This window comes from Poecilia mexicana, unplaced genomic scaffold (assembly GCF_051168715.1).
Source record: "Poecilia mexicana isolate PSO_F unplaced genomic scaffold, ASM5116871v1 scaffold_23, whole genome shotgun sequence".
Classification (NCBI taxonomy): domain Eukaryota; kingdom Metazoa; phylum Chordata; class Actinopteri; order Cyprinodontiformes; family Poeciliidae; genus Poecilia; species Poecilia mexicana.
In genome coordinates, this window is record NW_028263392.1 from 8,561,224 (window position 1) to 8,584,360 (window position 23,137).

Genomic DNA, 23,137 nt, shown 5'->3' on the forward strand with positions numbered 1-23,137 from the left:
AACCTTTGTATCAAGAGAAATTAGGGGAATACTCGAACTCCCCTAATTTCTGCATTACAGCCAACAGCAACAGCAGTTTGGAGTAAATTTCCTGCAATAGTCTACAATGTGCTATACATCCCCACAGCATGATGCCACTACTACTGTGTTTCATGGTGGAGATTATGTGTCCAGGGCAATGTGTAGTATTAGTTTCCCCCCACAAACAGAGTCAGTTTTTGGTTCCGTCTGACCGAGGCGCCATCGCTTAACAGTGGCTTTCTTTCCAATGGCTGCAGAATTTCAAATAAAAACCAAAAAGTTTATTTCAGAGATTCATGTAAATGTACGTATAATTACCTTAGCAACTATAACGGAAAAAAAATCTAAGAAAATAAATGCTTTTAGAAACAGAAAACAGATCACAATGACTAGAAACTATGTCTTTTTCTTAAGTTGAGTCATAATTTATAACAGCAGGAAAGGAAAAACAAAAAAACTGAGTAAGTAGATAAGAGCGTAGGATAAATGCCATCTCTTCCTTTTATTTCAAGAAACATTCAAACTGAAGCCGCCTGTGTCTGAAGAGCATCCAAACACACTGAAATACGGAATGAGTCATGTGCCATAGGTCAGCTAATGCCTGACAAGCCACCTGCTGCTTTTTCCTGTTTACCTCCTGATGCCACCGATGATGGACAATATCCTGCTCGGCTTTCCACTGGACCTCCACGCTGCCACACATACACCACTGACCTATATAACCCCACTCCCACTTGTTCCCCAACATTCCTTTTCCTTCTTTTCTACTCCGTCTCATCCTATCAGTCAGACCCTGGGACGCCTCATTTGTGTGTGGGGACGTACACGGAGGACGAAAACACAGCGGAGGAAGACTGAGACAAAGTGGGGTGATGACAAAGCGTAGGCTAAAGCAGGTAGTGAGACAAAGGCGCCGTCGCCACTGATCCATATCTATAGCGCTACGGGTCTGCATTCCCCAGCTGGAGGTGGATGAACCAATCAGAGCATGGCACACATCCATAGAGCCTTAGTATCCCATGGCTACAATATTCCAGACCTCCCATGGGGTGCAAAGCGGATGGAAAACAAGATGGACTGGATTCGCAGATGAACCCGTTCTACCTGACGTGTCCCATAATCTCCTGAAAATGACTACAGAAGTAGCCTGACATCTATAAACAGACTCTCTCGCCATGTACCGGCTCGGTCCCCGGGCGAGTAAAATTAAATCGCCCTGTCCACTGGCTGCTGTCTAGACGGAGAAGAAAGGGAAGAGGAAGAGAGGCGGAGAGGTCAATCTGCAAAGCCCCGAGGCAGACAGAGGACTGTCTGGCAACAGGTACACAAAGCGCAGCACTGAGTTAAGTTGGAGAAGAGGGCAGAGCGAGGAGTTAGGTGAAGAAAACAGAAAGAGGAGTTTGCAGAAAGGCAGCAGAGGTCTGAATCAACCGGCATCTTGGACAAACGGTGAAACGAGGCACTGGACTGTGAGAGACGATCTGATTTTCACCTAGACAGGAAGAGAAGAGAAAAGCGTGAGGTGAACTACTCAGGGCAACAGATTGCTGTATTCATTTCATGCAGGCTGCTAAGTGTTCAAGGTGGGAAAGGCTGCCTCGGAAGCTCATTATCTAACCACACAGGGATCAATCTGTTCATTTACGTTCAGGGAGCCGAGCTATGGCTCAACTGCACCTCTGATTACATCCGTCATTCCTACCCCTTCGTTCCTCATCCTCCATATCTCTGGCTGTTTGGGGTTAGCTTGGATAGACCAAAATTATGTTGGTCCATCCAATTACATCCCAATAAACTGCAGAGAGATTTGTGACTGTAACCCCTGCACACTGCAAAAAGCTGAAAAAAGGTATGGATACATCGGCAAGCCCTCTTCGTAGCATGTGTTGGTCCACATTTGGGTCAGGGAATTGATGTCCTGACAAGAATCCCCCACTACCTCTCAATTACCACTGCCTACAGCTGTTGTCTCCAGATTTTTCCATCAAAAATTCACCATTCTTCTTTTTCTACAACATCCACAATTGTGCTGAATAAATCTTTTAAGCTGACATTTTTGGCTCATGTCTTTACAACTGAAAGATAGTCAGTGTGTGACTGTAGCCAGCTGCTTTTTGATTGAATATATTTGTATTTTTCAAACATAATAACATCTTATATCCAACTGCGGATTCCTGATGTTTATGAAATGGAACATAAGAATGCATTTTAGGAGCTTATATCAATACTGTACATACACATAACCACAACATTTTGGCAGTGCTTTTGGCGTGTTAACTCTTTTATGAAGCTGCAACATTACGTCAGAGCCGGTTGCTAAGTGTCTTCTTGACCCAATTTCCAGAACAACTGTCTTCTTAAATGTGAGAACAAAGAGAAAGTTGAACCAGAGTAGCATTCCCTCTCACTACCTCTTTAAGTCTCTAGACGCAGAAGGAGTAACGGCTTCTGGAAAGATTATAAAACTTAACAGGATCATGTAAAGTGGAACACTGCCGTTTAACAGCGGGGAGAGGAAGTGCTGTTGTTTTTAACTGTGAAACGTAAATCCTGTTTCATATCAAAACCTTAGCTGGCTCGGTGTGCCACGTTAAACACACAACTTTCTCATGGTCCACTTCAATGGCTCATCGGTCGGGACGGCATGATCGGTATTTATTGACCTGAAGTTTAAAGGAACAGAGCATGTTCTTTGAATAAATGTTCATATTTGACAAAAAAAAGTAACCGAAAAGCTATCCAAACCAACCTTTCCATCTCTGAAAATAAGATAACCTCTATGCTAACTCATGAATTAGCCGTGATTAACCACATTTTTCAAATTACCTAAACACACCCAGGCCCGATGATGGATTATAGAACCTGCCTGACAACATAAAGTAGGCGGAACAATCTCAAACAGCTATTTGAATAGCACTTTCTCTTATCTTACCCATTTTGAGTAGTGTGCAGCACATTTATTACTGTGATAATCAAACTTTAGACGAATATAAAAAGTCTTCTTTTTTTTTTAACAGCATCCCAGGCTCTAAGTGTATACAAGATGAGATCTGAGTATCAAAAGCAAAAGATGAAGGAGAGCATCAGCAGAAACAGGGACAGAAGAGGAGAGTGGGATGTGTTCCTCCTGAGTCTGAGCCCTGGAAGGATTCAGAGCTGCACAGAATCCTTAATGAGGAGGGATTTACAAACGAGAACCTTAACTGCTCCCAGGAACACAGTGAACTCCCCCCACCCCCCAGTCAGTTAGACTAATCAATCCCCTCGATCTCTTTCTCCTCACAGCTCAGGAAGGGGCAAAAAGACTCACACTGACTCTCTAAATGTGCAGCACTAAAATCTTTTTTGAAAAATATCTAAAGGTGAACAATGCACAAAATGAAAACAAAACAGGCTTCAAAGAGCTGCAGACTCAAAAAAAAAAAAAAAAAGAAGACAAACGTTGTATGCACTTAGGTGTTCACCAACAAGCTCTGGGACGTCATAGACACATTACCCTGCTCAAGCTGCCAACGTGAGAGACAATATGGGAGCGCAGGGCCGGCTGTCTATTCAATAATAGCTCAAAATGGGGGGGGGATGGCTTCTGAAATTACATTTTCTGGGGGTTGTGGGGTTAGTTCTCATTTTAAGTACACACAGCCGCGGATTCACATTCATTTCCTGTGTGACTCGGTCAAGCATCGCATCCGTCAAACATCCCATAACTTAATCTCATAGCCGTTCGCAGATGCGACGGGATTAACAGCATGTCGGGAAAATATTTTCCCAGTTATCTCTTCTGTCAGGACTTTGGGTGTACGTGCTTTTCTTAGATCTCGTCTAAAGTTGGTAGATTTCGGTTTCTGCTGTTTGTTAGAAATGTCTGAGAAAACAGTGACGGCAACAAATAACTGGAGCAGGAAATCTTTGGTAGCATCTTGATCTGCACACTGTGGGGAGCATTTGCCACTGTAGTCGTTACTGTATGCAATTATATCATTCACAGTGTCTTCAGTTATTCCACTTTTCTCTGTTCAAAATCATTATTCAGTTGTTTTGTTGTTGTTGTTGTTGTTTTTGGTGTTAGTAAATTAATATTTTCATGTGGAAGGGTTCCACCCAAGCAGGAAAAAAGGCAGTGTGACATTGCTGCCATCCAGTGGACAGCCCCACAAACACAAGACTTTGTTTTTTAACAAAAAATAATGCTTCTAACAGTTATCAAATCTAAGAATAACATCTTTTTTTTTTAATATGAGGGTTTTCCAAGCCAGATTCCAGGTTCCTCCACCTACTGTAATTTGAATTAATCTTTTTCTAGGTTCTTTCTATACTGTACGTTCTGTTCCGTTGTCAAAAAGTTTCCCTCCTCCATCCGCCCATCCAATCGCTCATCCAACCATTTATCCAATCAACTGCTCAGCTATCCATCCATCCATCCATCCATCCAGTATATTTCTTTCCATTTTAACATATTAGCACAACAGCTGATGAATATGTGCTTTAAATGTGATTTTAAAGTTTGTTTTATAAACTTGAAAAACTGGCTGAGAACACAAAGGAGTGTGACAGTTTCAGTCTGGAAAATTATGGCTTTTTGACATGTAAATGTGTAAGACCAGGACAGTTGTACCACTTACGCCCCATTACTGGGTTCATAGTTATAGGTTTCCTGCTCTTTCACACAAGGCCGTGAGCAGTGACAATTGTAACGGGAATTGTATCACTGAAGTAGGGAAGGAATGATGATGTCTATGTTGTTCCTACAGGTAACAACAGAGTGAATCCTGCAGACTGTGTGGTTAAAGTCTCCCACAGCACTAGCAAACGACAACATCGTTTATCAGACATTTTCCGTTGCACATGCAGTTAGTTTCTTTTATGTATTTTGCCATGTCTTTGATGTACATCGCACAGTGGGGGGGGGAGGAAAGCTCACTCTGAAAAACTTGTGAGCAGAAGAAAACATAATTTCTTCCCCTTTGAGATCCCGTTGTGTGTAACTTTTCAATTCTGCTGCATTTAAACTGTGACTTCAAAGCAGGAGCCACTACAAAGGAAGGACTTCAAACATCAAACCTGACTGTTTCGCTCCAAATATGAATTTTATATATATATATTTTTTTTTTATTAAGTTGCATAGACAAAGAGATCTAAGGGTTTGTTTGTTTTTCTTTATTGAACTATAAATATTATTTCCTTACACTGTGACTCTCAAAAGTGTTTATGCCTCTTGAACTTTTGCACATTTTCTCACTTTACAACCAGAAACTTTGGTGTTTACTTGCTTGAATTGGCAAAGTCAACAAAGTGCATAATTGTAAGGTGGGAGGAAGTAATATAGGTTTTCTTTTCTTTTTTTTTTTTTTGCAAGTTTGAGAAACTAAACATTTGCAAATATTCGGCCCCTCTCTGCAAGTAATGCATACCTTTGTATAAAATCCAAATTGAATACAGAGGCAAATCTATTTGTAACATAGTTTGAAAACTTATGTATCACTTTCAACTGTGTTGAAATAAGAAAATGACTAGATGGTGACGAAATGGATACTTTCGGAAAGCACAGTCGGCTTGCTGTCACCATGTAGCAGTTCGGTTTTGTGATTCAGACCACGGTAAACAAAGCTGATTCATTCTGTTTTCAGTAAAACCCGCAAAGGCCGCTGATAGAATCTCTGTTTTGCATGAATGTGAATGCAGTCAAACATGCAACTGCAGAAACACGGTGACAGGAGTCTGCAGCAGGTCGCAAACGTTTCCTGAAGTCTAGGATAATGCACTTAGAAACACCATATGTTGTGTTACATATGCAAAAACTGAATAGGAAAACTAATAAAGGCATCCACACACATATGCAAATCTAAATTAAAAAAAACACGCTGCAAAGGAAGTAAGAAATGATGTGTCTGATATTTCATAAGAGGCTCGTGTTGGTTTCCTCACACAAAAAACAAAACTGCTGCAATATTTCATTAACACATACACACACATACTAGCGCTTATTTTTGTCCTGAAATAGATTTTATGACCGTTTGCATGTCGGTTAAGCACTCAACAGCGCCCCTCTGTGGCTGTTTCGTTGAATTGAGAGCAAGACTCACCTCTGTTTTCACTGGGCTGAATGGCTGGAGGCCGTGCAAAGGATCAGCGTTTGGATTAACGTCTTTAGAAGAAGCTTAAGGTGACAATGCACACAATCATATACATGTGTTATTCTCACAGGCTCTACTTCACACATAACCACAGAAAGCTTTCAGCAACACACACTGATGTTGCAACTGTGAAAATTTGCCCTCCATTTGGACAGACAGTATCGCTCTTGTATCTTATGTATCACTGGACTTTTTTATTATTATTATTATTATTATTATTATTATTATTATTATTATTATTATTATTATTATTATTACGAGAACCTGTTGACATGAACAGAGACACGAAGGGAAGGCAAGATAGATAAAATGATCTATCTCGCCTTTCTTCATTTTGAACTTAGTCACTGGCATGATGCTGCCACCAACAATGGGGACAAAGTGTTCAGGTTCAAGTTCAGTGTTGCTAATCGGAGCGCCTCCTTCTACATGTTTTTGCCGAGTCCCCTTCATGGCGTGTGGCAAACGTGACCTTCTGTGGTCTTCTTTCAACAATTGTTGTTCCTATCTATCTGAATTAGCGCTGTAATGAAATGAGATGATGTAGCTCAGCCTGGCATATCCTTACTGGCTCTAATCTCATGTAATCATCATTAATGACTTGTAATTACAGCGGCGTCACGACGTCGCAGCGGGACTGCGTCAGCGTCGAACGTCCTGACTCCAGATGCTGCCTTCAAATGCCGGTTAGAAATGGGTATTACCCCGTTATGTTTACTTCGTCGGCATCACGAAATTGCCGGTTTTAGCCGAAGTTGCAGCTCGAACTGCGTAATTATCATAACTATCATTTTTGACGTTATGCAAATTAAGTTTTAGGCTAATTTTGATGTCGGTTTGCGAATGTGTAATTTCTTATCTCCTGCTAAAGGCATTTGATGGAAAATCGACATGGTAAGTTGGCTTCATTATTTCACTGGAGCTGTACTGAATGGGGAGAGCATATTTATACACAACATTTGTTTGTTTATAACTCCGCAGGGGTGGGCCTCGGTTAGCCTTCCGGGAGCTGGTATTTCCGGGCTGCACTAAAGGCACCATCCGCCTGCTGCCGCATCTCTCGCTTCACCTTGCGGACGCAGCGGAAAAATAAATTAAAAACAACAATGTCAGGGAAAAGGACAACATAGTCTCTCCACAGTGAGTGACTGATCATGGCCAGTCGGTGGAGAGAAGGTCATCGCAGCCGCTCCAGGGAGCGTGGCACCAGCCTAAAAACAGCTGCTGCGCCCCGGCAACAGGAACCGTCCGGAGACACGGGGGACGTCGGGGAGTCGCTGCGAGAGCTGCCGAGATGGATGCGGCTCTACCTCTACGGCATGCACGGCGTGACTCTGGACGTCCTGCTCTCCTCCCTGCAGGGGCTCCTAACCAGTCGGGACCCTAAGCTGGTGGGCTTCTCCTCTCCGTATCTGTGCATCATGCACGCACTGACCCACTTCGCACTGGAGAAGATCTACTCCCAGAAGAAGTGCTTCCGAGGTCGGCCCGTGGTGTTCCACCTGGTCTTTTACCCGTCTGTCTACATCGGACTGCAGATCCTCGTCGGGAACATCAACACTCTGACCGAGCAGGTGCGAGTGGTGTCCGGGACGCAGCTGGTGGTCCACTACATCCTGGCTTTGTATTTCTCCCAGGTGTTCCATAGAGGGCTCGCGCACCTGCAGTACCAGCCCACCTCCCGCTGCGCCGACCTCTGGAGGAGCCTCGTCGGTCCCGATCATCATCATCATCATCATCATCACCATCACCATCATCCTTCAGGCGGACTTCCCGGGTTCGCCCGGTTCTTGTTTTTCGGCATGCACGGTTTCCTGGACGAGGTGTTGTTCACGTCTCTGTTCAACCTGGTGGAGAAAGGGGTGAGGGCCACCGGGGGCCACACGTCCCTGTGGTCCTTCCTGATGTACGGCAGCTGCAGCTTCGTGGTGGAGAAGCTCTACTTCCACCTGCACTTCGGGCGAGGCTGGGGGACCTGGCGGCGCCTTCCCATCTACATCTGCTTCATCTACACCTGGGAGTTCTGCTGCGGGCTGACGCTGAGGCAGTTTGACGCCTGCTCCTGGGATTACTCCCACTATCCGCACAACTTCATGGGACTCATCACCCTCCTGTACCTCCCGGGCTGGCTGATCCTGAGTCTGTACCAGGACGTGCTGTCTAACGTGCTGCTGAGAATAAGGTGCACCAACCCAGCCAGCATACCCATGTGGGCCCCATATGGGATAAAAGTGGGCTGCCAATATGGGCCCCAAATGGGTTTGTCCGCGGGTTCCATGGTGGCCCCACATGGGTTTGCCCAGTTAGATTTAAATGGGTGCTGACTGGGTTTTGAGTGGGGCCCAGATGGGTAACTTACATGAGGCCCATCTGGGCCCCACTTGGGAGCTTTCATTAATTTTTACCTGGGCCCCAACTGGGTCTAAACTGGGCTAGAATATGGGTACCAAGTGGGTTTGTCCGCGGGTTCCATGGTGGCCCCACATGGGTTTGCCCAGTTAGATTTAAATGGGTGCTGACTGGGTTTTGAGTGGGGCCCAGATGGGTAACTTACATGAGGCCCATCTGGGCCCCACTTGGGAGCTTTCATTAATTTTTACCTGGGCCCCAACTGGGTCTAAACTGGGCTAGAATATGGGTACCAAGTGGGTTTGTCCACGGGTTCCATGGTGGCCCCACATGGGTTTGCCCAGGTAATTTAAATGGGTGCTGACTGGGTTTTGAGTGGGGCCCAGATGGGTAACTTACATGAGGCCCATCTGGGCCCCACTTGGGAGCTTTCATTCATTTTTACCTGGGCCCCAACTGGGTCTAAACTGGGCTAGAATATGGGTACCAAGTGGGTTTGTCCGCGGGTTCCATGGTGGCCCCACATGGGTTTGCCCAGGTAATTTAAATGGGTGCTGACTGGGTTTTGAGTGGGGCCCAGATGGGTAACTTACATGAGGCCCATCTGGGCCCCACTTGGGAGCTTTCATTAATTTTTACCTGGGCCCCAACTGGGTCTAAACTGGGCTAGAATATGGGTACCAAGTGGGTTTGTCCACGGGTTCCATGGTGGCCCCACATGGGTTTGCCCAGGTAATTTAAATGGGTGCTGACTGGGTTTTGAGTGGGGCCCAGATGGGTAACTTACATGAGGCCCATCTGGGCCCCACTTGGGAGCTTTCATTAATTTTTACCTGGGCCCCAACTGGGTCTAAACTGGGCTAGAATATGGGTACCAAGTGGGTTTGTCCACGGGTTCCATGGTGGCCCCATATGGGTTTGCCCAGGTAGATTTAAATGGGTGCTGACTGGGTTTTGAGTGGGGCCCAGATGGGTAACTTACATGAGGCCCATCTGGGCCCCACTTGGGAGCTTTCATTAATTTTTACCTGGGCCCCAACTGGGTCTAAACTGGGCTAGAATATGGGTACCAAGTGGGTTTGTCCACGGGTTCCATGGTGGCCCCACATGGGTTTGCCCAGGTAATTTAAATGGGTGCTGACTGGGTTTTGAGTGGGGCCCAGATGGGTAACTTACATGAGGCCCATCTGGGCCCCACTTGGGAGCTTTCATTAATTTTTACCTGGGCCCCAACTGGGTCTAAACTGGGCTAGAATATGGGTACCAAGTGGGTTTGTCCACGGGTTCCATGGTGGCCCCATATGGATTTGCCCAGGTAGATTTAAATGGGTGCTGACTGGGTTTTCAGTGGGGCCCAGATGGGTAACTTACATGAGGCCCATCTTGGCCCCACTTGGGAGCTTTCATTTTTACCTGGGCCCCAACTGGGTCTAAACTGGGCTAGAATATGGGCACCAAGTGGGTTTGTCCACGGGTTCCATGGTGGCCCCACATGGGTTTGCCCAGGTAGATTTAAATGGGTGCTGACTGGGTTTTCAGTGGGGCCCAGATGGGTAACTTACATGAGGCCCATCTTGGCCCCACTTGGGAGCTTTCATTTTTACCTGGGCCCCAACTGGGTCTAAACTGGGCTAGAATATGGGTACCAAGTGGGTTTGTCCACGGGTTCCATGGTGGCCCCACATGGGTTTGCCCAGGTAGATTTAAATGGGTGCTGACTGGGTTTTCAGTGGGGCCCAGATGCCTCATTCCAGTAGGAACAATGGGGTCTTTCTCACCTAACCTGAAAGTGAATTACATTAATAGATATACAATCTTAATCAACAAACCAAAGTATTAAAATGCTTTAGCACAAAACCTGCATTAAAGAAAAAGAGATGAAAAATGTCTTTTGGTCAAGGTTTTTATTTGGTAATTTAAAATATTCAGTTTTTTTAACTCGTCAATTATAAGAGCTTTATTGACACAGAGCAAATGATGCCACAAGAAATGCACTGGCAAAAGAAATCTACAAAATTATTCATATGGCAGATTTGAAAATAACAGAAACTAGTTTAATATAACAAATGTATAAACATAGATCTATATGTAGATATATAATTATCTATATAACTAGATTTCTAGCTATGTAAATATATATTTATCTCTATATATATAGATCTATATATCTAGTTATATTTCTAAATAACTATATCTTGTTATCTAGATAACTATGCATCTAGTTATGTAAATATGTATAGATACATAAATGTATATAGATCTATATCTAGATATGCAACTATATAGATAGATCTGTACATCTATATATAAATACATATAAATATATATCAACACACACACACACCTACATAGCTCTTTCACACTACATTTTTGTCAAATATTTTTAATAACCTATATGCCACACTTGAAAGCTCTCATACATCATTGTAACTGTCCATCTTGGAACCTGCCCACCTGAGTCTGAGCTGGCTCTAGTCGCTCTAACTTTTCTATTTCCACCTCTGTCCGGGGCTCCAGTAACCCACTTCGAGTGCCTTTTCCGTATCTTTGTGTGATTCCGTGGATGGATCCATTTCTTTTAAGTGCCCCTAAAAAACAAGCAAAGGTAGAAATTGCATTAGTGTTTTACTTTTAGTACAATGTAACATTAATGAAATGTGCATCTCTTCCCCTTCAAGGGGCAGAAATGCTTGCAGGGATCTGCCAAAATCAAAGCACTCTGGAGTCATTATTATTATGTACATAGAGGTGTGCAGATCGATCAGCAATCATAATTGGTTAATTTCCGTGAAAATGTGTTTGATTGGTGATCGCTGATCACGGCCTCTTGTTGCAGATCACCTGTATCTCATTCGCAGCCTGTGTGTGCAGCTGATCTACTCTTTCCGTCACACTGCGCAGACTTTTTAATTTTGCCAGATAACATGTTATCATTTATACCTAAAGTGAAAAAATAACAGCCAATCCAGATGATCGGCAGAGATGAGCCCCATGGGTGATCGGTATCAGAATTGGAAGCAAAAAACCTGATCGGAGCATCCCTAGTACACACACTATATTCTTATTGTAAATTTAAAATATATTAATGTATATAAATCAACTACTGACATAAAGGTTCTATCATGGTCTTGTATATTTTGTTAATACTGTTTGAAATGCAAACAATATTACCTTCAAATTTTGTCAGCAATCAAATCTTTAAGTTCTTGAGAGCACAGTGAAAGAATACTATGTGAATTAAACCAAAAATTGAAGTCTCAGTTTTTAATCTTAAGAAAAAAAAAAAAAAAAAGATTACTAAAAATGAACAAAAGGCATAAGACAACCAAAATTAACAAATGTTCAAGAAAAAACGTGAATATAAAAACTGATCTTTACCATACAAAACATCAGAGACGCAGGTCCCGGAACTTGTTTCCTATGTCGGCCAAACAGGTTGAACTGGAGGGCCAATTCAGGGGACATGAGGAATCGCACAGCTTGTTGTACTGCATCATCTAAGGACCCTCCTCCAATTTCTGCAACCATGACAACCTTAAGTATAATGACAATTACAAGACAACATTTTAAAATCAGGACACATGATACATTTAGTTTTTATTAATTGATTTGTTATAAGCTATATATTGTTTCACACATATATAGTTTATAAGCTTACTTTTTATACATGAACAAAATGCCAATTGTTAATGTCTGTATCAATTTAAGTCAATAAATTTTGAAGGATTAGAAGGAAAAAGTAAAGCAAGGAGAACCAAATGGGTAAAAGAACTGAGAGCAGCTCAAATGACAACCAGGGAGACAGAAGATCTAGAGCAGTGGTTCTTAGCCTTTTTTGAGGTACCGAACCCCCCAGTTTCATATGCGCATTCACCGAACCCCCCCCCCCCCTCCTTGCCCCATCCCTGCGCTCCTCCGCAGCACTGATTGGCTAAGCAATGTAACGTGATCCTCCGCAGCAAATGATGGCAAAGCGGCGCATCACGACTTTACACAAGTTTTTTTTCCCTCCGCGGCAGAGGCTCCGCCGAACCCCTGGGGTTCAATCGAACCCAGGTTAAGAACCACTGATCTAGAGTTGTGTGTTACAGAAGTCCCTGTTCCACGTTACCTTCTACGTCGCTTTTCTGGAATATCATTATCTCTTTGAAGATCTGATGTCACTTCTGCCCTTGCAAGCCTTCTTCACGCTTCTCCATAGTAGTCTGTAGAAAATAATTTTTTAAAAAGTATTAAAACATTGGTAAATCTAAAGCTCCCATTTGCATTGACCAAACAAATGGCTAGTTGAGACCTAAACACCCACTTGTCATGTTTTTTGCAGTCAAACGATGACAGAATAAAACGCTTTAAAATGTCACTTACACAATAAAACAAACATGATTTTAAAATATTTACTACTATGCCTTCATTCTATTTACAAAAAAGCTTTTATGCCAAATATACTGAAACCACATGGGCCCCATTTCGTGTTGCCCATTTCTGTCCCATTCTCAGTTAGCCCACAATAATGCTGAATACAGTCTACATTTAGCCCAAATGGGCTGACAATATGGGTCCCATTTTAGGTTAAACATATGGGCCTCCTGTAGTTAGCCCAGACAAAACCCATGCCCATTCATCATTACCTATCTAGCCCATAACGACACGATTCAATGCAGTTTCATGAAGAAAAAAATATAATAATAATTAAAAATGCACAATTAATGGATCCCAGCTATGCATGCTGGCTTAATTGGCTGCGAGAAAGATTGTTAAAAACCCATGTACACAGAATGAAAGCGAAGTAGTTACTCTTTATAAATAATGTAAGTGGTTTTATCGTGTCAAGGTACTTTAAAAGCAACCTCCACTAGCAACGTAGATTCATTAGTGAACCGATTTTATTCTGCCGCGTTGGCGCTCAAATTTACCGGTGAATGGCGCCGCAGCGTATTTGAAAATGATCTGGCCCAGAACAGTTTGAAATCGCTCTGCATCCAAATATTCTTACCTCAATAATGGCAAATGACTTATTGTGTGTGTTTTAACAATATAAAAAAAATCACCTAAAAGAAAAACAAAAAAAAAGCCAAAAAAAAGAAGAAACAACTAATTAGGTCTTTCGGGGTACTCCGGTCATCCGAACCATTACGAGCAACAAATGTTTTAACTAGCGATTTAAAATCTCTCCCTAAAATTTGATACAATACAGACAAAACAGACAGAAGTGTACTTACAGATTCTTTAGTAGAAGGCCAGCGAACCTGCAGACTCCGCGCCAACGGACTGATGGGACTACGTTTGATTTTGAAACCGCATATCCATCCGCAGTTAACAATTGTACGTTCTCCAAGAAACACGAGATTAATTTTGAGAGTAATACATCGGTTTAACAAATGTAAAACCGATGTAGCACTCACAAATTTTCTCAATAAAAATAAATAAATATAGTCGTCCTTATTCAAATGTGTTTTGGAACTACTTTCTTTAGTGGATGTGTAAAGTATCTACTTCAATTCACCAACCTTTATTGGCAACGGTGCCAGAGAAAAAATGAACAAAAAGGTTAAAAAGATTATTGAAAAAAGATTAAAAGATATAAAAAATAATCATTAATAGAAATGTTTAGTTTTTTTATTTTATTTATGCTGACAACTTGGAAAATGTTTACAGATGAAAAAACAGATGCTAAAAATTTTACTCTTGTCTTTCTCACTTGAGTTTTGTTTGAATTCATTTTCTAAACATTTTGTAATATTTTTCACGATGATCTGATCTGAACTATTTCTCCAAATAAGAATTAAGTCCTTCTGTGAAAAAGCTGCAATGAACACTTTGGATGTCTGAACATCCTATTGATAATAAAATAAAATTAAATTACATTTAAAAAAAGAAGCAAGGACAAAAGTCCACTCTGAACCATTACCTATTTTGAGTGAGCAGCAGAAGATTATGCATATTTAACAGATAATGTCACAAAAATGTTAGGACATCTGGACTGTTCTAGTGTAAAATAATAAAAAGTAAAATGCTAGGACTTCAAAGTGTAGCTTGAACAATACTGAACTGGTTTAAAAAATAAAGCATTGAAGCATATTTTGGTCTTCTGGAACCCTAGTGTAATGTCGGTGTTAGTAAATGAGCCAGACACAGAAATCATGTAGTGAGCATGGTTCAAATACAATACCTCTTTATGACCTCCAAGACGAGGTAACCATCCAAGGAGAGCTTTTCATTTTGTAGAAAGCTTATACAATTGCTTCAACAATTTACCTTTTATCAGCTCCAATACAGGCCAACTGAGTAACAATTTCCTTAGCTAAAGGCCATCAATCTGACATCTCATAATTTTTTTCAAAGTTTTTATAATCTTGCTCTTGCAGCTTTTGCTTTTGACATATAGTAAAAAGTTTAAAAGTGACAGGGTAACCACATTGTCTAATCAGATTTAAAAAAAATTTTCCCATTACCCCACATGAAAAAGGATTTAGGTCTACATTTTCCTGCCCAGGTCTAACCCATGTATGGTCAGCCCATGCTTATGTCATGTGGGTTCAGTGTGGTCAGCCCACATGGGCTTCCCATGTTGGGCCCATGATACTGAAACTACATGGGCCCCACATAGTGTTGCCCATTTTTGCCCCATCCCCAGTTAGCCCACATAAAAAAGGAATGGGGCCTACATACGCATGCCCAGGTCCAACCCATGTACGGTCAGCCCATACTTATCTCATGTGGGTTCAGTGTGGTCAGCCCACATGGGCTTCCCATGTTGGGCCCATGATACTGAAACTACATGGGCCCCACATAGTGTTGCCCATTTTTGCCCCATCCCCAGTTAGCCCACATAGAAATGGAATGGGGCCTACATATGTATGCCCAGGCCCAACCCATGTACAGTCAGCCCGTGCTTATGTCATGTGGGTTCAATGCAGTCAGCCCATATGGGTCCCACATAGTGTTGCCCATTTCTGCCCAATCCCCAGTTAGCCCACATAAAATAGGATTAGGGTCTACATTTTCCTGCCCAGGTCCAACCCATGTACGGTCAGCCCATACTTATCTGGTTTCTATGCAGTCAACCAACATGGGCTTCCCATGTTGGGCCCATGATACTGAAACTACATGGGCCCCACATAGTGTTGCCCACTTCTGCCCCATCCCCAGTTAGCCCACATAAAAATGGAATGGGGCCTACATACGCATGCCCAGGTCCAACCCATGTACGGTCAGCCCATACTTATCTCATGTGGGTTCAGTGTGGTCAGCCCACATGGGCTTCCCATGTTGGGCCCGTGATACCGAAACTACATGGGCCCCACATAGTGTTGCCCACTTCTGCCCCATCCCCAGTTAGCCCACGTAAAAATGGAATGGGGCCTACATAGGCATGCCCAGGTCCAACCCATGTACGGTCAGCCCATACTTATCTCATGTGGGTTCAGTGTGGTCAGCCCACATGGGCTTCCCATGTTGGGCCCGTGATACCGAAACTACATGGGCCCCACATAGTGTTGCCCACTTCTGCCCCATCCCCAGTTAGCCCACATAAAAAAGGAATGGGGCCTACATAGGCATGCCCAGGTCCAACCCATGTACGGTCAGCCCATACTTATCTCATGTGGGTTCAGTGTGGTCAGCCCAAATGGGCTTCCCATGTTGGGCCCGTGATACCGAAACTACATGGGCCCCACATAGTGTTGCCCACTTCTGCCCCATCCCCAGTTAGCCCACATAAAAAAGGAATGGGACCTACATAGGCATGCCCAGGTCCAACCCATGTACGGTCAGCCCATACTTATCTCATGTGGGTTCAGTGTGGTCAGCCCACATGGGCTTCCCATGTTGGGCCCGTGATACTGAAACTACATGGGCCCCACATAGTGTTGCCCACTTCTGCCCCATCCCCAGTTAGCCCACATAAAAAAGGAATGGGGCCTACATACGCATGCCCAGGTCCAACCCATGTACGGTCAGCCCATACTTATCTCATGTGGGTTCAGTGTGGTCAGCCCACATGGGCTTCCCATGTTGGGCCCGTGATACCGAAACTACATGGGCCCCACATAGTGTTGCCCACTTCTGCCCCATCCCCAGTTAGCCCACATAAAAAAGGAATGGGGCCTACATAGGCATGCCCAGGTCCAACCCATGTACGGTCAGCCCATACTTATCTCATGTGGGTTCAGTGTGGTCAGCCCAAATGGGCTTCCCATGTTGGGCCCGTGATACCGAAACTACATGGGCCCCACATAGTGTTGCCCACTTCTGCCCCATCCCCAGTTAGCCCACATAAAAAAGGAATGGGGCCTACATACGCATGCCCAGGTCCAACCCATGTACGGTCAGCCCATACTTATCTCATGTGGGTTCAATGTGGTCAGCCCACATGGGCTTCCCATGTTGGGCCCGTGATACTGAAACTACATGGGCCCCACATAGTGTTGCCCACTTCTGCCCCATCCCCAGTTAGCCCACATAAAAAAGGAATGGGGCCTACATACGCATGCCCAGGTCCAACCCATGTACGGTCAGCCCATACTTATCTCATGTGGGTTCAGTGTGGTCAGCCCACATGGGCTTCCCATGTTGGGCCCATGATACTGAAACTACATGGGCCCCACATAGTGTTGCCCACTTCTGCCCCATCCCCAGTTAGCCCACATAAAAATGGAATGGGGCCTACATAGGCATGCCCAGGTCCAACCCATGTACGGTCAGCCCATACTTATCTCATGTGGGTTCAGTGTGGTCAGCCCACATGGGCTTCCCATGTTGGGCCCGTGATACCGAAACTACATGGGCCCCACATAGTGTTGCCCACTTCTGCCCCATCCCCAGTTAGCCCACATAAAAAAGGAATGGGGCCTACATAGGCATGCCCAGGTCCAACCCATGTACGGTCAGCCCATACTTATCTCATGTGGGTTCAATGTGGTCAGCCCACATGGGCTTCCCATGTTGGGCCCGTGATACCGAAACTACATGGGCCCCACATAGTGTTGCCCACTTCTGCCCCATTCACAGTTAGCCCACATTAATGCTGAATGGGGCCCATATGTTTAGCCCAAATGGGCCAGCCCAAGTGGGCCCCATTTTAGGTTACCATATCGGTCCCATACAGTTAGCCCAGATAAAACCCATGCCCACTCATAACCCATGTAGCCCACATCAAACCCAAGTGGGGCCCACCTATCCATGCTGGCTGGGAAAGACCCAGACTGCGTGAGTGGGGAGAATGGAGAGGTCAACGGACAACTGGAATTGAAGAAAAAATAACTCTTAATGTACAAATCAGCTTCCTAACAGATCTATTTAAAAGAAGAAGAAGAAGAAGAAGAAGAAGAAGAAGAAGAAGAAGAAGAAGAAGAAGAAGAATATTCAGGTTCATCTCAGCAACTTGGAACATCTTCAATAAGTTCATACGTTTCTGTAATTCCGTTCAGAAACGTGAGTTACAGAGCCTCCCTCTGAAACTCATTTTAATTGACAGGTTTAAAATCTGAAGCATTTGCTTACTTTGAGAATAATGGCTTCCCAAAATTTAGCTTTTCAAAAGTCACAAACAGTAAAATGTAGAAGTGGTATATTTTCCAGTTTACAACTAATGGAAAGAACTTAGTCTTTGAAAGGTATCATATACAACTAATTTAAAAAGAAAAATCACACATATAAAGTATGCCCACGTACTATGCAATATAATGACTAAGCCCAAGTTGCTTCAGGATTGACTTTTTGTTTCTTCTACACTTTTACCTTCCACTAAACTTTCCCATAACAGTACTCTGAACAGCCACTTCTGTAGTAATGATTCTTCCTTGTATATGCTGATATTCCCCTTTTTTATATTGGTATTAGTATTTCAGTTTTCTGGGAAACTAAATTTCATTATCTTTAAACCATAATATTAACGGGACACATATCAATTTGTGTCTAATCAATTAATCAATCAAATTTTATTTGTATAGCACATTTCAGCAGCAAGGCATTTCAAAGTGCTTTACATAATTAACATAAAAACAGCATGTGACATTGAATAAACAGTGAGAAAGAGAAAGAGATTTTGAAAAAGATTAAAAAAGATAAAAACATTAAAACCCCTTTTAGGACTTCAGTTAAACGTCGTTTAATTGGGGCTCTAACCCTCTGGGACTTTAGTCAAAAACACCGTTTGACAAGGACTCCAACCTCTAGGTTTTTAGTTGAAACGCCGTCAACTGGGACTCTAAACCCCGTAGGACTTTAGTTAAACGTCGTTTAACTGGGACGTTTTCCGGGGGGCTTTACATCGTTAAAACGTAGACAGTGAGAAAGAGAAATAAAAAGAAATTAATAAATAGATAAAAACTAAAGATAAAAACATTAAAAACATTGAAGACATCAAAACCCACACTCTAATCCTAATTTAGCCATAAGCAACTCCAAACAGGTGGGTTTTAAGTTGAGATTTAAAGGCACCCAGTGTTTCAGCTGTTTGACTGTTTTCTGGAAGTTTGTTCCAAATTTGTGGTGCATAGAAACTGAATGCTGCTTCTCCTCGTTTGGTTCTGGTTCTGGGGATGCAGAGCAGACCAGAACCAGAAGATCTGAGGGGTCTAGACGGTTGGTACAGCAATAACAGATCTTTAATGTATTGTGGTGCTAAACCGTTCAGTGATTTATAAACTAACAACAGTATTTTAAAGTCTATTCTTTGAGCTACAGGGAGGCAGTGTAGGGACTTTAAAACTGGTGTTATGTGCTCTATCTTCCTGGTTTTAGTGAGAACGCGAGCAGCAGCGTTCTGGATCAGCTGCAACTGTTTGATTGATTTGTTAGTCAGACCTGTGAAGACGCTGCTGCAGTAATCAATGCGGCTAAAGATAAACTCATGGATGAATTTCTCTAGATTGTTCTGAGACATCAGTCCTCTAATCCTGGAGATGTTCTTCAGGTGATAGAAGGCCGACTTTGTGACTGTCTTAATGTGGCTCTGAAGGTTCAGGTCAGAGTCCATCACTTCTCCCAGGTTTCGGGCCTGATTGCTGGTTTTCAGTTGTAATAACTGAAGCTGAGCATTGATTCTAGTTCGCTCCTCTTTAGGTCCAAAGATAATAACTTCACTTTTGTTTCTGTTCAGCTGGAGAAAGTTTTGGCACATCCACACATTTATCTGTTCTAAGCATCTATTCAGTGATTGGATGGGTTCAGAGTCACCTGGTGACATTGTGATGTAGAGCTAGTTATGGTAGCTAATCTTAATTCCTGTTATAACCTGAGCCACTGGGAGCATATAAATATTGAAAAGAAGGGGTCCTAGGATTGAACCTTGGGGTACCCCACATGTGACCTTTGACCTCTCTGATGAGAAGTTTCCAATTGAAACAAAGAAATCCCTGTTCTTTATGTAAGATTCAAACCAGTTGAGCACTGGACCGGAGAGTCCGACCCAACTCTCCAGTTGATTCAGTAAAATGTCATGGTCAACAGTGTCGAAAGCTTCACTGAGGTCCAACAGAACCAGCACTGTGGTTCTCCCACAGTCTGTATTTATATGGATGTCAATGAACACTTTTACAAGGGCCGTCTCCGTGCTGTGGTGAGCACGAAAACCAGACTGGAAGGAAGTTATTTAATTGTTTAAAAACTCCTTTTTCAATAACTTTGCTGATGAATGGGAGGTTGGAGATCGGCCTGTAATTCTGCAGTAGTGATTTGTCTAGATTGTTCTTTTTTATCAGTGGTTTGATAACTGCTTTGATAAATGGATTTATACAAATGTGCGGGGTTTCACTTGAGCTGAATTACTGAAATAATTGAACTCTTTAATAATTCAAAAATTCATTGCGATGCACCTGTTTGTCATATTTCTGATTTCTCACGTTATGATGCCCAACTGAGACCACTGACTGTTTGTCTAACCTGTTTAAATTACGTGAACTTACTGCCGTTTTCCTCTGTACAGTGTAAAAACTTTTTTTCTAAAATAAGAAAAATTTTTCTATTTTGATATGTTTGCAACTGTCACTGCTCTTTTTATGATGGAGTTCAGCTGCAGACCAGAGCCGGCCCAAAGTGTCGTGCAAAGCAAAACGTGCGACACTTGACATCTTCAACGTTACGTTCTGTAAATTAGAGCAGCTAGGCTCCAGCAAGCTTTATGGAATAAATTATTTTGTGGTTAAATAAGTTAAAATGTTAAAAGAAACCCAAATGGATTTTTTTTAGTTCACGTGTTTTCCAACTTTGGGACGGCTCTGGTGCAGAATCACCAGTGGAGGAATTGTGGGTAGTTTTTAATCGCAGCAAGTCATTTAGCATGCCATAACTCCTGCAGATACCTGCATGCTGAAACTGTGTTGAAAAATGTTAAACTTTTTAGACTTTTTAAAAACAAAGTACAACGCACTGAATGCTGCCTGTTGTTCCAAAGTCAGTATTTCCAGAACTTTAATTTGTCTGTTTGATTCTATTTTTTTAAAGTGTTTTCCATAAACCACCAAAAGAGATAGTTCACAATTAAAAAGCAAAGTTCCAGTAAATTGTTAGAAGGAGCTGACATCCACTCTGGTGAGATATTAACCGCTTTTAAACTTTTAATGGAAATTCACTTTAAAAATCCTGAACTATTCCTTTAAAGTTATGGGATACTAACCCTGTCATAAATGTAGCAATGCAGCACCTTGAGCAGAGTAGAAATTTGGAACCACGTGGGATTACTGTGAATTTTTCATGAACCAAACATTACTGGAGTGCCTTTCTGTGCAAACAGAGACCCGATTAAACATAACATGACTCCTGCAAGTGCTACACCCATGGATCCCAGCATCCCAGACAGATTATACATTGGAAACTTACACAGGTTTGAGTGCTCACTAATGGAAAAAACATGCCCTTGTACAACTGAGAAAAAAATGATGTAAATTTTTTATGTTTTTTAATAAGAAAGTGAATTTTCGTCTTGTATATAATTCCCTAGATTCATTTGGAAGTGCAATTGTCCCAGATACAGACTATTCTTAAAGCGCTGAGGCTGGCTTGGTGATTTTATTGGTTTGTTCTATGGACTCGGCAGCTACATTGATGTTCTTTAACATTTTACACATTTATGCCATTTACTGCATGATTGAACGACTTTGCACATCCTTAACATACACCTTGACCGCATAACTGTACTTTGGCCATGCTTCACATTTGTCTGAGCACTTTCATAAAGAAAGAGACCAAAACGAGTTTGAAAAATCAATCAATAAAAAAAAAATTTTGAGTAAGATGTACGTCCCTTCGAAAGAAAAATAAAAAAAAAATTTAACTCAGCAGCATAAACTGTGTTAATATTTTAAGATTTGGTGAAAAGCTTCAACTTGTACTCATTCATTCTACTAATAAAATGACATCTGTTGTAATCACCGATGTTTGAAGTGGCTATGTCAACAAGCACACTTTGAGAAAACATTTACATGTCAAATCGGACCTGTTTAGTTTAGTTTTGCTTTCGCTTTCCTACAGGTGAGCCTGGATTGTGACCCTCTATTCAGGTTACCCATTAAATGTAACACATAAAAGCACATCATCTCACCACATGTCAACTGCACTTCACCTTTTTAAGTTGATTAGACATAACGAGCCTAAAGGTAAACATCGTCACTATTTAAGATTCTGCTAACCTGGTACAAGCAGTCATTCAGACAGCACTCCACCCAAGGGATTGCAACTGAGCGCCCCAGCGACTTTCAGCACACTTCACTGCACCTCCTGCTGGGAATACATGATGCCACCTAATACCCGCTCATTAGCAATCTTAAACTAATGTAGCATACTGATTTGTGAGGTTTCAGCTATGCAAAAACAGGAAGTGAGATGAAACCATTTACCTCGCCACGACTCCACTTAAAAGCCTCCTTTACAGAGCCCCCCTCTCACCAGCCTAATACCTGCTGAAGCTATAAATAATCAGTTTGAAAGGGCTCATTATTTATCTCAAGTGCATAGCCTGAATACTGTAAGAGGAAGCCGCCGTGATGTTATCCAGCAGTTGCTGTCTTGGTTGGTTTGAGAGCCTGAAACCCCATATTTGGACAAAAGGATGAGTCTGAAATCTGATGCTTTGAAACGGGTTGGATAAAAGTACATAGAGTTGACATTTTAGGCCCGATGTCTGTTCATCTGAACCACAGTGGAGGAAAAACAACAGCACGCTCTGATACCGATCACAAAACCAAACTTTATGCAGCCTTACAACACATGTCAACAATTAGTATAAAGTAGCGTAGGTAGAGCTTTGCCGACTGGATTTCAAAGATTGACAGCAAATGTCTCTCAGTAAGAGAGCAGAAACGGTTTTATGAAAACACTGACTACCTTTAGGCAAAAACTTAAAAAAAAAAAAAAAAAAAGTTCTCCATCCTTGACCTGCAAGTCTCCAACCAGTCTGCAAAAATCTGTAAGGTTTCCCATTGGTCTGGGTCAAGCCATATTTACCTGTTTGGTTTTCTTGGTAACTGAGCATTTTAAATAAGTTTAGCTAATGAATATTTAGGAAAATGTTCACATGTCAAATCTAATTCAATTTATCTATATATCAACTGCTAAAGATTTTATATTACACCCTGTTTCTGATGATGGGCCTTCATATCCCTGATCGGATGGAGTCTAGTGAAATATGACAGTCT

The 23,137-nt window shown here is 42.4% G+C and overlaps 1 protein-coding gene and 1 long non-coding RNA gene across 3 annotated transcripts; one reads left to right on the forward strand and one right to left on the reverse strand.

Moving 5' to 3' along the window:
• Positions 1-7,148: 7,148 nt before the first annotated feature.
• tmem229a (transmembrane protein 229A) lies at positions 7,149-22,688 on the forward strand. The gene is made up of 2 exons (XM_088003191.1): positions 7,149-8,343; positions 17,696-22,688. Exons 1-2 carry the CDS (start codon positions 7,310-7,312, stop codon positions 17,763-17,765), a joined length of 1,104 nt encoding a protein of 367 aa, XP_087859317.1. The 5' UTR covers positions 7,149-7,309; the 3' UTR covers positions 17,766-22,688.
• Positions 10,394-15,201, reverse strand: LOC148152491 (uncharacterized). 2 transcript variants are annotated; one of them, XR_015762112.1, is made up of 4 exons: positions 13,724-15,201; positions 12,616-12,709; positions 11,883-12,038; positions 10,394-11,092 (listed from the first exon to the last, which is right to left on the reverse strand). It is a non-coding gene; the product is annotated as an uncharacterized LOC148152491 (long non-coding RNA). The 2 variants fall into 2 exon arrangements; XR_015762111.1 differs by lacking the exon at positions 13,724-15,201 and having other exon boundaries at positions 12,616-13,476.
• Positions 22,689-23,137: the final 449 nt, after the last annotated feature.

Bases quoted from the DNA above. Each gene is read 5' to 3' on its own strand.
- tmem229a (XM_088003191.1), top strand. From the start codon at position 7,310: ATGGCCAGTCGGTGGAGAGAAGGTCATCGCAGCCGCTCCAGGGAGCGT. The intron at 8,344-17,695 runs CAACCCAGCCAG...CATGCTGGCTGG, and splicing joins CTGCTGAGAATAAGGTGCAC to GAAAGACCCAGACTGCGTGA.